Source organism: Oncorhynchus mykiss, chromosome 16, assembly GCF_013265735.2.
Source record: "Oncorhynchus mykiss isolate Arlee chromosome 16, USDA_OmykA_1.1, whole genome shotgun sequence".
NCBI classification, from domain to species: domain Eukaryota; kingdom Metazoa; phylum Chordata; class Actinopteri; order Salmoniformes; family Salmonidae; genus Oncorhynchus; species Oncorhynchus mykiss.
The window spans coordinates 52,456,340-52,472,464 of NC_048580.1; the positions used below are offsets into that span (position 1 = coordinate 52,456,340).

At 40.4% G+C, this 16,125-nt stretch overlaps 1 protein-coding gene across 4 annotated transcripts in view; it reads right to left on the reverse strand.

Moving 5' to 3' along the window:
- The window catches only part of atp13a2 (ATPase cation transporting 13A2), a 36,302-nt gene that overhangs the window by 3,376 nt on the left and 16,801 nt on the right, over positions 1-16,125 (reverse strand). For all 4 annotated transcript variants that reach the window (XM_021566391.2, XM_036947205.1, XM_021566390.2 and 1 more), the window contains 8 exons: positions 14,215-14,399; positions 11,977-12,069; positions 11,755-11,834; positions 11,329-11,481; positions 11,102-11,198; positions 9,124-9,347; positions 3,156-3,307; positions 2,644-2,816 (listed from right to left, as the gene is read on the reverse strand). In XM_021566391.2, the coding sequence (XP_021422066.2) occupies positions 2,644-2,816; positions 3,156-3,307; positions 9,124-9,347; positions 11,102-11,198; positions 11,329-11,481; positions 11,755-11,834; positions 11,977-12,069; positions 14,215-14,399 (1,157 nt within the window). The remainder of the gene's footprint in view (positions 1-2,643; positions 2,817-3,155; positions 3,308-9,123; positions 9,348-11,101; positions 11,199-11,328; positions 11,482-11,754; positions 11,835-11,976; positions 12,070-14,214; positions 14,400-16,125) is intronic.

Genomic DNA, 16,125 nt, shown 5'->3' on the forward strand with positions numbered 1-16,125 from the left:
ATTTTGAACTCCATAAAAGTGAGTGTGGAAGAAGTTAAACAATAATTTATCTATCAACAACGACAAGCCACCGGGATCTAACAACTTGGATGGGAAATTACTGAGGATAATAGCGGCTGATATTGCCACTCCTATTTGCCATATCTTCAATCTAAGCCTATAAGAAAGTGTGTCCTTAGGCCTGGAGGGGAGCAAAAGTAATTCCGATAACCATGAATAGTAAAGCCCCCTTTACTGGCTAAAATAGGCGACCAATAAGCCTTTTACCAACCCTTAATAAACGTTTGGAAAAAATGGTGTTTGACCAGACACAATACTATTTTACTGTAAACAAATTGACAACAGACTTTCAGCACGCTTATAGGGAGGACACTCAACAAGCACAGCGCTTACACAAATGACTGATGATTGGCTGAGAGAAAGATTGAGGGAGTTTTTTTGCGGCTTTTGACATTATCGATCATAGTCTGCTGATGGAAAAGCATATGTTTTATGGCTTTACACCCCCTGCCATATTGTGGATAAAGAGTTAACAGTCTAATATAACACAGAGGGCGTTCTTTAATGGAAGCATCTCCAACATAATCCTGGTAGAATCAGGCCCCTTACTTTTTTCAATCTTTACTAATGACATGCAACTGGCCTTGAGTAAAGCCAGTGTGTCTATGTATGCGGATGACTCAACACTATACACGTCAGCTACTACAGAGTGAAATCACGGCAACATTTAACAAAAAGCTGCAGTTAGTTTCAGAATGGGTGGCAAGGAATTCATTTTTCCTAAATATTTCCAACTAAAAACATTGTATTTGGGACAAATCATTCACTAAAACCTAAATCTTATAATAAATGTAATAATTTAGGAAGTTGAGGTGACTAAACTGCTTGGAGTTACCCTGGATTGTAAACTGTCATGGTCAAAACATATTGATACAACAGTATCTTAGATGTGGAGAAGTTTGTCCATAATAAAGCGCTGCTCTGCCTTCTTAACAACACTATAAACAAGGCAGGTCCTACAGGCCCTAATTTTGTCAAACCTGGACTACTGTTTAGTAGTGTGGTCAGATGCCACAAAGAGGGACTTAGGAAAAGTACACAGGGAGCTAACATTAATAATACGCATGTCAATCTATCATGACTCAAAGTGGAAGAGAGATTGACTTCGTCACTACTTGTTTTTGTAAGACGTGTTGACAAGCTGAATGTACCGAGCTGTTTGTTTAAACTACTAGCACACAGCTCGGACACCCATGCATACCACACAAGACATGCCACCAGAGGTCTCTTCACAATCCCCAAGTCCAGAACAGACTATGGGGGGCACACAGTACTACATAGAGCCATGGATACATGGAACTCTATTCCACATCAGGTAACTGATGCAAGCAGTAGAATCAGATTTGTTTTTTTTTAAACAGGTAAAAATACACCTTATGGAACAACGGGGACTGTGAAGATACACACAGGTACGGACACACGCATACGCACACAAGCACTAGCACACACTCTACACACACATACATTGTAGATATGTAGTGGTGTAATAATGTTATGTGATGTAAGTGCCTTAATGTGTTTGGACCCCTGGAAGAGTAGCTAATGGGGATCCCTAATAAATACAAAAATGTAATGTCATGTCGTATTTTAAATTGTATATAACTTCCTTAATGTTCTGGGTAATTTGCGTCTTACTTCATCAAACAGTATGCTTAAAGCATCAGACAAGCTCAATGCATATATAGTTGATTCTATAAAAAAAATATATATATATTTTTTTAAACAAATCAAATGTTCAAAAGAATGCCCTTCCGGTGAACCAATATTTTTTTGTTTGTTGGACAGCCCTAATAACAATCCATATAAAGTACAGTAATTTGTTCAATTAGAGGCACGTGTGAAAATGAAACCGCTGTTGAAATACTATAAAAGACTGCGATAATGGGAAATTGAATTAGATTTGGCACACACTGCATTTCGCAGAGAGTGCGGTTTTTGGAGACGGGTGGGATTTTTTTTTGTAGAAAGTACAGATCGGCTCATCAGATATCGTTTTCCAAAACCACATCATACTTTTTCCTATGTTATGAATATTCTCAAGTAGTATTTTAGAATAGTTTCTACGCAATATTGATAAGAGGCCCCTGGTTTTCTGAGCAAATGTCTAATTATTAGGACAAGTCTTGCTGCAGTGTATTTGGTCTGCGCATGTGCTAGCTCCAGCCGAGTGAGTCTCCCGCTTTTGCACAAGTGAAGTGAGTTCGAAACAACTGAATGTATGCCTCTTTGAAGTAGTTTTCACATACACATTTTATATGTCCAAACTCAAAATAAAATTTGCTTCCGAAAAATAACATGGTCAATGTGGTAGGAAGTTTATTTTGATTGCCGATTTCTCTGAATTTATCAGAGTGCCATCAAGTAGCCTGATTTCAGATGTGTCCATGTAAACAGGATTTTTGGGGAAATCGTTCGTAAATGTTTTAATCAAACTATTATATTAATCTGACGATCCACAATAAATCGCATTATTGTGTGCATGTAACCATACTCACTAAGCGCTGAATCCTAACATGAGATTACCTCAAGGAAGGAAGGACAATTTTTAGAACAGGGCCCTAGAGTTGGCTAGGCATACATTACCTCCAATAGGAAGCAGAAGACAAAGTTGAGTGCGGCCAGGGCCACTAGCAGGATTTTGAAGTTCATATCAGGGATGTAGTAAAGCTTCAGCAGCTTGCGCAGGAAAGGCACGGGAGCTAGCACCAGCCAACTCATCAGAGCGAACAAGACCAGCAGCACACACACAAAAACCACTGTTAGGAGAGAGAGAAAAGATGGGCATCATGTAAGAGACCTTGGCAGCTACTGTGATTATCAGAGTTTACTGCTTAAAGGGATAGTTCACTCAAATCTAAGTGTCAGATGGTTAAGTACCTCAACATTGGTTAAGTGGATTTAAAACCACTTTTTAAATTGACCAATCAAGTAAACTATCCGTTACAGCACACTGAATGAACGTCAAGGAGGGGAAAGGAGACCCAGCAACAGGTGCTTTTTTTGTGGCTTTGATTTGCAAGGCACGTTCATACAACATTACCGAACCCCACAAAGAATGATGTGATATGTCTGGAGCACCTTGGTTGGTGCCTCACCGTTGTAGTACAGAGGTCTCTTGTAGGGGTATCCTTTAGTCACCACCACCGCCATGATGATGTACTGGTACCCTGACAGGTCAAACACACTGGTGTCCTCAAGGTTGGGCAGGTTCGCTGCTCCTGACATTGTTGAATTGAGAGGAACAAACCTGAAAGGATGGATGAAGAGAGGAATAATTCATATTAATTTACCTAGACATTCCCCCACAATGCACTGCATTTGTTGAAAGTCATTGAGCTGCTGTGTTTTTGATACATAATTTTAAACCTCAATGTGACTGAGTCACACCCAAAACCCTTCTTATTATTCCTTTGGTCCTTCTCAAGGATCTATTACAATGAGAACTCCTTAATTCCCCCTCCTCAAAACATCAGAACATTATTCTGTGTCATTAAGAATAGGGCTGGGATTGTCAGGGACATCACAATACTTCGGTGCTGATACAATATGTATTAGGATTTTATTGGGATTCTATGTTCCAAACATATTGCACACCATGTCTGCTTCAGATGGACAAGAGAGAGCCATGAAAAAAATTGTTTTAAAAATATTTCCAGCCATGGAAATAAGTGCTAAAAACATGTTGGCTCACCATTTAATAATAACATAGAGAACAAGCTATAGGACGAGTTTTGGAGCAGGTACAGTCGACTAAACTAGAGGTAGCTAACGTTAACTACCTACCAATTATTAGAACAAATATTTTATTTTTTAGAATAGATCAGTGGAGTCGGTATCATATATATTTATTTTTTTAAATCGGCAAAAATTATATTGAGATACTGTTTTCATCCCCCAACACTAATTACTAATATTATTAGGGCTGACCACATTTAGTCGACTGGTTGATTGTTTAATTGATAGGTTGTTGGTCGATAAAGATTGTTTTTAGTCGAGCAGTGGCAAATGTTTATAAAAACAATTATGGCACACAAGACAACAACTGTCTCATTCACGCTTGTCAGAATCTATTGCGGAGGCCGCGGTGATGGCACACCAGTATCACCAGTAGAACATTTACCTTTAATTCCTAATCTACAATGTTTGTTTGGTTTATTTCTGTTAATGCATTCAATATATTATTATTACAGTCTTACCGTTGCCATTGTCGGAGTGGGCACGTTGTTTGCAGAGTGCACAACCTTGGCTACACTTGTGAGAAAAGTTTGTTAATTTCATTCCATTTGTGAAATGTATTCATTGACTTTTGTTTGGGGTGCTCTTGTCAATCTTGAGTAAGGACACGCAACTGATTACGCATATAGAAGTAGGACTAGTCTACCTGGCCTGAGTGCAAATGTAGGCCTATAAAATGTACCCATTTGGGGATCTGATACTATTTCTGATTTTCTTAACTCACCATCACTGTGGAGCTTCTCAAAGTATTTTTCTCTTTGCATCAAACAGCAAGTAAACAAAGTCTGTTTTTACATCCATTGATAATGACAATCAGGGCCGGCCCTCCCATTAGGCGGCCACCTATGGCGGCACTTGAATTTGGGGTGGAAGTTTGACAATTGGCAATTTGACAATTAGCTGCCACTACACCGCCCGCGGCACCCCAGCCACCAACATAGCGTTGCTGCAGTTCCCGTCCCCACCCCATTCCCGCTTCTCCAGAAGTTCACTCCCACTATCATTGGTAGCTATGATGATGTGTATGTTTATATGGGATTATCCAATTGTGAAATATTAAAAATTAATCTGGCAATTCAATTATTGTATTTTTGGGGGGGTGTTGTGTGTGACAAACAATTAGTGATTAAGGCAGTAGCATAACCTAGCCTGTTAATGTTAGCTAACTACTACTAGTGGATATAATTTTAGCTAAAAGTAATCTATAGAGATTTTAAACTATTTGCTACCATGTCTAAGAGACAAAAACTATCAGGAAGCAAATATTAAAAATAAAAATGAGAAAAGAGGCACAATCTCTAAACAAAATAAATTTGCTGGTGAAATGTATCAGTGTGCAGCAATGTACATCCACCAGAGTGGAGAATGACAAGCCTAAAAGGCCCGGCCATTCACGGAGATCTACGCTGGTCAGGGATGGAACCAGGGACTGGAAGAAGCTTTCCGCCTCCTCAGCTCGCATGAGAAGTTGCATGACCACCTAGATAGTTTCCAGAGGTAGAAGGAGCAGGAGATCAGGCTGGTGTCTAAGCAAACTCTGATGATTTGACTTCAGGACCATGGACAGCTACCGAGAAAAAACATCACTGACTGCAATGCAGCAGAGGAAAGAGGCCAATATAAGCGGAGGCAAAATAAATAAATGCTGAAACTGATGTTGGACAATCAAATTCGATATGTAAATAAACTCAATTCGTTAAGGCTGGGTCAATGACATAAAGCTTATGCTCCAGCGAAATAACGCCCACCATGCATTTATGAAAGCACTTGTTTCCAAAGCTCAAATGATCTTACTCTGTTTTACAGTTCTACAGGAATATTAAAATATATACTGTTGAAGTCGGAAGATTACATATACTTAGGTTGGAGTCATTAAAACTTGTTTTTCAATCACTCCACACATTTCTTGTTAACAAACTATAGTTTTGGCATGTCACTTAGGACATCTACTTTGTGCATGACACAAGTAGTTTTTCCAACAACTGTTTACAGACAGATTATTTCACTTATAACTCACTGTATCACAATTCCAGTAGGTCAGAAGTTAACATACACTAAGTTGACTGTGCTTTTAAAAAGTTTGGAAAATTCCAGAAAATATCATGTCTTTAGAAGCTTCTGAAAGACTAATTGACATCATTTGAGTCAATTGGAGGTGTACCTGTGGATGTATTTCAAGGCCTACCTTCAAACTCAGTGCCTCTTTGCTTGACATCATTGGAAAATCTAAAAATTGTAGACCTCCACAAGTCTGGTTCATCTTTGGGAACAATTTCCAAACGCCTGAAGGTACCACATTCATCTGTACGAACAATAGTACGCAAGTATAAACACCATGGGACCACGCAACCGTCATGCTGCTCAGGAAGGAGACGCGTTCTGTCTCCTAGAGATTAAAGTACTTTGATGCGAAAAGTGCAAATCAATCCGAGAACAACAGCAAAGGACCTTGTGAAGATGCTGGAGGAAACAGGTACAAAAGTATCTATATCCACAGTAAAATGAGTCCTATTTCGACGTAACCTGAAAGGCCGCTTAGCAAGGAAGAAGCCACTGCTCCAAAACCGCCATTAAAAAGCCAGACTACGGTTTGCAACTGCACATAGGAACAAAGATCATAGAACACCATCCCAACTGTGAAGCGCTGGGGTGGCAGCATCATGTTGTGGCGGTGCTTTGCTGCAGTAGGGACTGGTGCACTTCACAAAATAGATGGCATCATGAGGGAGGAAAATTATGTGGATATATTGAAGGAACATTTCAAGACATCAGTCAGCTCAGTCACAAATGGGTCTTCCAAATGGACAATAACGTCAAGCATACTTCCAAAGTTGTAGCAAAACGGCTTAAGAACAACAAAGTCAAGGTATTGGAGTGACCATCACAAAGCCCTGACCTCAATCCTATAGAAAAGCAGAACTGAAAAAGCGTGTGCGAGCAAGGAGGCCTACAAACCTGACTCAGTTACACCAGCTCTGTCAGGAGGAATGGGCCAAAATGCACCCAACTTATTGTGGGAAGGTTTTGGAAGGCTACCCGAAACATTTGACCCAAGTTTAAAAAAAATTAAAGGCAATGCTACCAAATACTAATTGAAATGTATGTCAACTTTTGACCCACTGGGAATGTGATGAAATAAATAAAAGCTGAAATAATTCTCTCTACTATTATTCTGACATTTCACATTTTTACAATAAAGTGGTGATCCTAACTGACCTAAGGCAGGGAATTTTTACTAGGATTAAATGTCAGGAATTGTGAAAAACTGAGTTTAAATTTATTTGGCTAAGGTGTATGTAAACTTCCGACTTCAACTGTATGTTAAATATGTTATATGAAAGTGTTATTTTTTATTGTAATTGTAACAATTATGGGGTCGTGCCAAGATAACAGGTGGGATATTATTATTAAGAAACTCGGTTTCCTACTATAGGTAGTAGGTTGCATAGTGATAGCAACATTGTAACTCCCCAATGCAGAGGTTAAAGTAAAATTATCTTCTGCCTGGTAAGGGACCTCCTATATGTGCACGCGTGCACCAAACATTTTTATGGGCATAAACATAGAATTGCATATATAATTGGAGCCTATTTCTTCATCTTCCAAAAAATAAGTGGTAAGCCTACCTGTTTGACAGACACAATTATCCTATTCATAGATGTCTGTATAGCCAAATACTGTCGAAATAAAATCATAAAACGTATCCAGATTATATCAAGCGTTCTATAGCTATGCTTAACTCGGAGATGCCTTATGGTAGAAACAAGCTCTAAAATGCCCGCAAAAGATGTGACTGATGCATATGGGGATATATTGATTCCTCTCTATGACAATCTGAAGCTAAAACTGCAGCCTATAATAATCGAGGAGACAAGACAAATAAAATTGACCCTATTAATTGAGCTTTTCTCTTTCTGGAAAGAGAAGATGTTTGTTTAAATCCAGGCAGCTTTAAGGGAAGCACTTATGTTTTGGGTTTATACAACGGACGAGTAGCCAGCAGTTGAATCTTACAGTTTTCTGTGTCAGTACAGCCTCTGTCTGGGTAGAAAGGTGCCATGCTTAGATTCATAGGGATGTCTAAGATGTAATTATTTTTGTCTCGCCTAGGGCGGCAGAACGTCCAGGGCATTGGTGATTTTATCAATGTAATCAGATTGAAGATATTAGGCTATGTTATTGACATTGAACTGATTATATAGCCTACTAACCAGATGTGTTAAAAATGGTGTTTAATTTGTAGCATAGGCCTATTAATTGGGCTGCTATTATTTTCTGTTCCTCCGACTTTTAGCTGAGAAATAAATTGGCCCAACGCCAAACCTATTGGGGGGGTGGCAGATTTTTGCCGGCCCTGTTGACAATAGTTCCTCAACATCGCCTATTTGAAAAATCTTTCCAACTCTCCCTTTCGAATACCACTCAGCATGAAAGGGGAAAAAAAGTTGTGCTGTGATCTGGTGGAAATGTCATAAAATAGGCATACCGGATTACTTCTTATCCCTTGCGCTAAAATGCCTACTGCACTGTCTGTCCGAAGCTCACTGGCGCTGGAAACTAAGGGCTCAGAATATTTTCTACAATGTTGCAAGTTTGCTAGCACAAGCTTCCCACCAGACCAAGTTAATACAATAGTTGATACAATGTTTTAGGTTTCTTGCAGACAGGCCATGCGTAGCCAATGTGATTTATAGGATATTTATCAGAATATTTTCTACCTGCGGGCTGCAAGTTTTTTATTAGTTGGCTTTATGTAGGCTATTTTCACATTTTGGCAATGGCAATAGAAGTTACTTTTACATTGGTATAATTTTCATTTAGATATAATTTTAATGAACCACATGACATTGATTTTGAAATATGAAAACTTTATAAATGAAACTGTTCCACAGAAATGTGCATATGAAAATCATAACTGGCACAAAGATTAGTAGAACTGGTACGATAACTTGGCACTCCAAATGCAAAAGGTTGCCGTCTGCTGGTGTTAACGGCAACTTCAGGAGCATAACAGCAAAATCTGCAGCGTGGGAGGATGGCCCGGGAACAGGTTATTTTTCTTCTGGTTAGGCTATATTGATCTCTGGCGCCCTCATTTGTGTCTTAACAAGCTCAGTAACCTACATATAGTTGATTCATTCAAACATAGGCTGTGTCTAAATATGGAAAAATACACGTTTTAAAATGTCGACCAATCAAACAGATGGCTCTCGGTCGACTAACATTTTTTTTGTGTTGTTGTCGGGGACAGCCCTAAATATTATACAGTATTAAAAGGTGCTATACAAATCTAGCTGATCATAATCACTATTCATAAATGGTTCTTACCAGTCCTGGGAGGTGGTGATCAGCAGAGCAGACACCTGGCCCAGGATGAGAAGCAGGGTGTGCAGCGTAAGGCTAGCCAGGACTGGCAGCGCCAGCAAGCTGGCTGGGGGCCGCTGGGGGTGCAGCTCTGTGCTTGGGCCCCCTTTCCCCATGACGATAGCCAGCAGCGTCACCAGGACCATGTCAAAGAACAGAAACTGCAGGTCGCCCAGGTTAGTCTTCTCCTGAATGGGGTACACAAAATAGAATCAACACATGCTATAGGTGGGGGAGGGTAAAATAACATTCCAAGGCATTCTACAGATCCAGACAAATGTTGTGCCTGTTAGATACAGTTGAAGTCGGAAGTTTACAGACACCTTAGCCAAATACTTTAACTCAGTTTCACACAATTCCTGACATTTAATCCAAGTAAAAATTCGGATCACCACTTTATTAGGATCACCACTTTATTTTAAGAATGTGAAATGTCAGAAAAATAGTAGAGAGAATGATTTATTTCAGCTTTTATTTCTTTCATCACATCCCCAGTGGGTCAGAAGTTTACATACACACAATTAGTATTTGGTAGCATTGCCTTTAAATTGTTAAACTTGGTCAAATGTTTCGGGTAGCCTTCCATAAGTTTCCCACAATAAGTTGGGTGAATTTTGGCCCATTCCTCCTGACAGAGCTGGTGTAAATGAGTCAGAGTTGTAGGCCTCCTTGATCGCACATGCTTTTTCAGTTCTGCCCACAAATCTTCTATGGGATTGAGGTCAGGGCTTTGTGATGGCCACTCCAATACCTTGACTTTGTTGTCCTTAAGCCAATTTGCCACAACCTTGGAAGTATGCTTGGGGTCATTGTCCATTTGGAAGACCCATTTGCGACCAAGCTTTAACTTCCTGACTAATGTCTTGAGATGATGCTTCAATATATCCACATCATTTTCTTTCCTCAAGATGCCATCTATTTTGAGAAGTGCACCAGTCCCTTCTGTAGCAAAGCACCCCCACAACATGATGCTGCCACCCCAGTGCTTCACGGTTGGGATGGTGTTCTTCGGCTTGCAAGCATCCCCCTTTTTCCTACAAACATAACGATGGTCATTATGGCCAAACAGTTCTATTTTTGTTTCATCAGACCAGAGGACATTTCTCCAAAAAGTATGATCTATGTCCCCATGTGCAGTTGCAAACAGTAGTCTGGATTTTTTATGTCGATTTTGAAGCAGTGGCTTCTTCCTTGCTGAGCGGCCTTTCAGGTTATGTCAATATAGGACTCGTTTTACTGTGGATATAGGTACTTTTGTACCTGTTTCCTCCAGCATCTTCACAAGGTCCTTTGCTGTTGTTCTGGAATTGATTTGATTTGACTTTTCACACAAAAGTACGTTCATCTCTAGGAGACAGAATGTGTCTCCTTCCTGAACGGTATGACAGCTGCATGGCCCCATGGTGTTTATACTTGCGTACTATTGTTTGTACAGATGAACGTGGTACCTTCAGGCATTTGGAAATTCATCCACAGGTACACCTCCAATTGACTCAAATTATGTCAATTAGCCTATCAGAAGCTTCTAAAGCCATGACTTCATTTTCTGGAATATTCCAAGCTGTTTAAAGGCACAGTCAACTTCTGACCCACTGGAATTGTGATACAGTGAATTATAAGTGAAATAATCTGTCTGTATATAATTGTTGGAAAAAACTTGTGTCATGCACAAAGTAGATGTCCTAACCGACTTTCCAAAACTATAGTTTGTTAATTAACAAGAAATTTGTGGAGTGGTTGAAATAGTTTTAATGTGAACTTCTGACTTCAACTGTACATACAATAATTCAGTTTAAAAGACTATAGCATGTTTTTGCTAAAGTGATGAAACATGAGAACGTATGCACAATGAACCCCTCCAAACTACTGCACACATTATCTGGCATATCTCCTGTCTTTCTTTCCAGGGGTAAAGAAACACTATAAGCTTGGCAGAACTCACAGTGTAGAGGATGAGCACAGAGGAGAACTGGATGAGACTGTACAAGGCCATGTACTTGAAGAGACTGAATGATGTCACCAGAGAACACCGGCCCTCCCTGTGAGACAGAGGAAGAATCACCCTTGTTAAAAAGAATGACAACGGCACATATTATTTTTCCTTTGACATTACAGTACTCATTACTGTTGGATGTCAGGCTACTCTTGAACAGAGTGTGGTGTCCTTACCGGATGAGTAGAGGCACACAGCTGATGTTGTCTGACTTGGAGGTGAAGGGAGAGGCCACGGATGCCTCTGCCTCTGACAGAGACACGCCTACGTCTGCGGCCCTTAGGGCTCCGCAGTCGTTGGCCCCGTCTCCGCACATGCCCACACGGTAGCTACACATTGAAGGAGAGAGGGTGAATGGGTGAGAACTTAGGACTATTCCCTTTTCACACTACCGAGCTGTGCCGAAAAGAGCCAATCAATGGAAGAATCTGCCTGTCTGTCCATCTATCCTTTCATGTACCTTAATTTGCTACCGAGTTCCTTTGTGTCTTCCTCCTTTTCCCTATGCATGACTCTACCCTCCATCTCTCTCATTCTAGGCTGGTCTCTTCTTCCCTGACTGGTTTCCTCTGTTCTTTCCACCTCTGCTCCCCCTCTCTTACTTCAGTTTCTGCAGCTCTGTGACCAGCTGAGTCTTCTGTTCAGGGGCCATCCGTGCGTAGACCGTTCCCCGCATCAACACCTGAAAACACAACGCACTCATAATGCATTGTCTATTCTACACAATAACTGACCATTCAGAACCATTTCCCCAGTATGTGTTAAAACTATTCAGCTAACTGGGTGGCTGTTGAGTTGAGTGGACAATGGGAAGGTGGCCTCACCTTTGGCAGATACTCAGGGAAGTGGTCACACAGCGCGGAGAAGGACTTTCCATTGATGGCCAGGTGATAGTTGATAACACCCTGGTACAGACCCTGAGAAAGCAAGGGGCGGTGAACTGGAGTATTACAAACAGTACCTTTCGTAATAGGTATGGCACAAGGAATAGGTCTGTCTCAAAATAAAATTATAACATGAAAGAACAGTGGGGTGGATCCTAACTTCCACTTCCTAAAATGTTTCACTTAGTCTCCCATTGACATCAATGCATGACTAGACTTGTGGCAGTCATGAAATTTTGTCAGCCAATGATTGTCAAGCAAATAACTGCCAGTCTCACTATAATTGACCGTTAATTAACATAAAAACATGTAGCTTCTCCTGGCTTCCATGCACAGCCTACAAACCACCGTTGCAGACCTTTGGAACATCTACATTTTAAAAAGTCTAATAAATCCATGTAATATAGCCTACACCATCACAATAAAGACATTACTTATTTTAAACAGGTCTAAAGAAACATGTTATGAAGAAAATGTAGTCTATTTCAGAAGAACAGAATATCATACTCTAAGTTGTCCTTATATTAGGTCCTGATCTGGCTCTGCCATATGGCTGTGGGCTACACTGGTTCCTTTAGCAGACAAGATTTGCTTAGAATTCTGTGGCATTATTTTATAGTACGAAGAAAACAACTGAACATAGCTGAATAAAATAGAAAGGATATTCTCCAAACGATTTGAGGGAGAGAAACAGGCACTCCTATATGCTTAATTTAGTTATTTATGTAACTTTAGTTGTGATACAAATATTGTCCTATATGTTATGATTTTTTAATACATTCTAAGGCTGCATGATGCGACTAATGATGATTTGACAAAAGTTGCATAAAAGGCATGAGCTCTGCCTTTTGTTTATGCGCAGGCTGTACACACTTCATCAGTCTCTCATTCACAATTTTAAAAGCACTTGATAATGCCTCGAATTTCCCGGCTGCATCCCCTTTTGGCTCCCGAGTGGCGCAGCGGTCTAAGACACTGCATCTCAGTGCTAGAGTTATCACTACAGACCCTGGTTCGATTACAGGCTGTATCACAACCAGCCGTGATTGGGAGTCTCATAAGGCGGCGCACAATTGGCCCAGCGTCATCCGGGTTAAGGTTTGGCCAGGGTAGGCTGTCATTCTAAATAAGAATTTGTTCTTAACTGACTTGCCTAGTTAAATAGAGGTCAAATAAAAAAAATGTTCAAATAGGTAGTGCATTTTTATGGTGAAAATAATCTTCCCCAAACTTGAAACTCACATGCTGCGTATGCATGCCAGTTAAGGCTCTACACACGTTGTAAAGCCGATTAATGTGTTTCATTTTAAGAAGTTATTTGGCCACTTTAGTTGCGATACAAACCTAATCAAAACGTATAGGCCAGGCAACATGAGGTGTGCAACGATGATTTGTAAAAGTAAAAAAAATAGTTATGCCTGTTTCTTGCCTTAAACTGGGCATATTTCCCAAGTGATAATATATATATAATATATATATATATAATATATATATAATGGCCTATGTGATAGGCCAATATTGTTACCCATTAGATTGTTCTTGATTTTATCTCATCTTTACACATACTAAATGATGTGTGTGAAATTCATTTTGATTTCGAATGGACGATTATCATGCACCTGTCTCAAAACAGGGGCAAAAAATACATGTCATCTATGCACTTAAATAGCAAATGGAGGATGCTTTCCCGTGGTTAATTTTTATGCAAGCCAGATAGGCTATACTCCTGTTGTAAAGATGAGCAATGTGCTTAATATTAGGAAAGTTTAGAAATAAATATAGTAGGGCTAACCTATAGAAAGCTTATGGGATCCTTCTATTTTTAATAGAGGCCATCACTCTGTTTTCTCATGCAAGTGCATAGCCTATAGAAATGTTGCACAACAAGAGCTCATGGGCTCTCAATAAGTTTTTGATTACATTTATATTGATGTCAGAGTGATTAAAGTGACAATAGAGTGCTGAGTACCAGGCAGTTAGAAAGTTTGGTAGGCTACTAATGACTATCAGAAGCCTAATTATCGTGACTCAGCGGTCACATGGAATTTGAATGTCATCATGACTCGTGACCGCTGGTGTGGCGGTAATACGGTCACCGTAACAGCCTTATGAATGACCAAGTGAAATTTTGACTTAAGTGGAAGTTACGAATCGCCCTAGCATGAGGTAAAGACAAACCTGAGTGTACATGTCTATGGAGCTCTGTGTAGCTGTGTCCTCCGTCCCTCCTTCCCCCAGGTGGAAGCGCAGTGAGGGCAGAGACTGGGCCGTCTGGGGGGTGGCGTGAACAAAAATCACCCTCTCGTTTGAGCCCAACATCCCACAGGTTCGAGCCACATTGACTGCAGTCAGAACGTTGTCACCTGTGAAGTAGGAAAATAAATACTTAGACTAGATGGCCTGCTGTGGGACATACTGTAATATTTTTGAGTGAGAGGATTGGACTTAAGAGTGTATGCCTTAGAGTGGGTTGCTCTGGAGGGCCATAGCATGTGCATGTTTTGTTCTAGCCCAGTGTCATGACTGTCCTGATCAGCTCAGGTTACAGGAGACCACAACCCTACAGATTATCTCTCAACCCCAACAGAGGAGGAGAGATCTAGGGGTCTGAAGATGTGGGGGGTTTTATGACCCCTCACGCCCCTGGTAAATCTCAGGCCACAGACAAATTCCTTTGTCCTGTTACTATGGAGAACCAGCCTCAGAACATTAAACATGAAATAAAGGGACTTTGGAACAATGGTTTCCGTCAGCCACAATGGTGGTCATGACAATAGATGGAATATGAAAATGTATGTCATTTTTGTTATTAAAGGTTAATAGAGGACGTTATTACGAAAACATTGAAACGTGAAGAGTTTTCCTAGTATATGTTTGATGTTTATACATCGTACGTTGTGTGGAAAATGTCCAAATCAAAGGGAATGTTTTGGTAAAGATGAAATGTTAAGTTAGTTGTCTAAAATTGGATTTGAGTGAAATCTAGAACTTGCCCTCAAGGTGGTTACGCCCACTTCTGACCCAAGGGTAAAAAACCTGTGAGTAAAGAATTCACAGAGAAGACTACGTGACCCAAGCTGCAGCCAAGGTCTAAAAAGGCAACGAACCCAGAACGCAACACAAGTTTGAAGACAAAGATATCCTTTTCTACCCAAGCTACGGATGAGTAGCTGTGTCTAAGCGGGTGAATTCAAGTCAAACCACCTAGACTCCATCTCCCATCGAATCGTGGTATCTAAAAGGTTTCATTCCTATGCTGTGAGCTCTGAGCTACAGAGCTGTCTGTCCTCAGAAGACCCCTTCCAAGGGTGAGGGAACAGACTCCTAAGCCAAAAGGACACTGACAACGGGAGGACGATCAGAGAGGTGCGCAGGAGAAGTGCGTCATCGAGCAGCTGAACGGTCCCCTTAACGGTCCACGCAGAGCATCCTCGGAGGTCTACCCCACGTAATTACATCATTATATTCTGACCCATAAGAGTGACAGTTTGGGGCAGGGCTAGGGTTAGAATAAGCATAGCTGACAAATTCACCCAAATGTATATTTCTCTCGTGTACTTAATTTTTTTTCTCTCCCTCTTTGAAATCCCCATTTTGGGTAACACGCGCCATAGTGTGTTGACCCGTTATACTAAGTTCTAATCAATAGCCTATAATGTGTTTTGTCTATGTGTATCTTTTATCATCATTTTAGCTTTTTAGTAAATAAATATTCAACTAAGATTGGTGTGGTACGAACTCATTGGTGAGACCCGGGTCCGTGCAGATTCACGGGCTATACGACGTTCAGAATGAGATTGGTAGAGGTAACTGGTTAATTAGCGGCTGTTGCAAAATTGATATTCTGATATTCTTTGAGTTAATCTGGGAAATAGAAACTCAATAAAAACTAGTTTTCCCATGGTGCCCCAGGTTAATGAGTTAATAATTGCTTGATTCAGATAATCACACAATTAGAAACTTGTAATCATTCGATGAACAACAGTCGTCACATTAACTAATACAACGTCACGACACCAGCACTAACCCTCCTGGGGGGAAAAAAATCCTGTACACTGCGGTCCTCTATGGCCATGACTGATATTTATA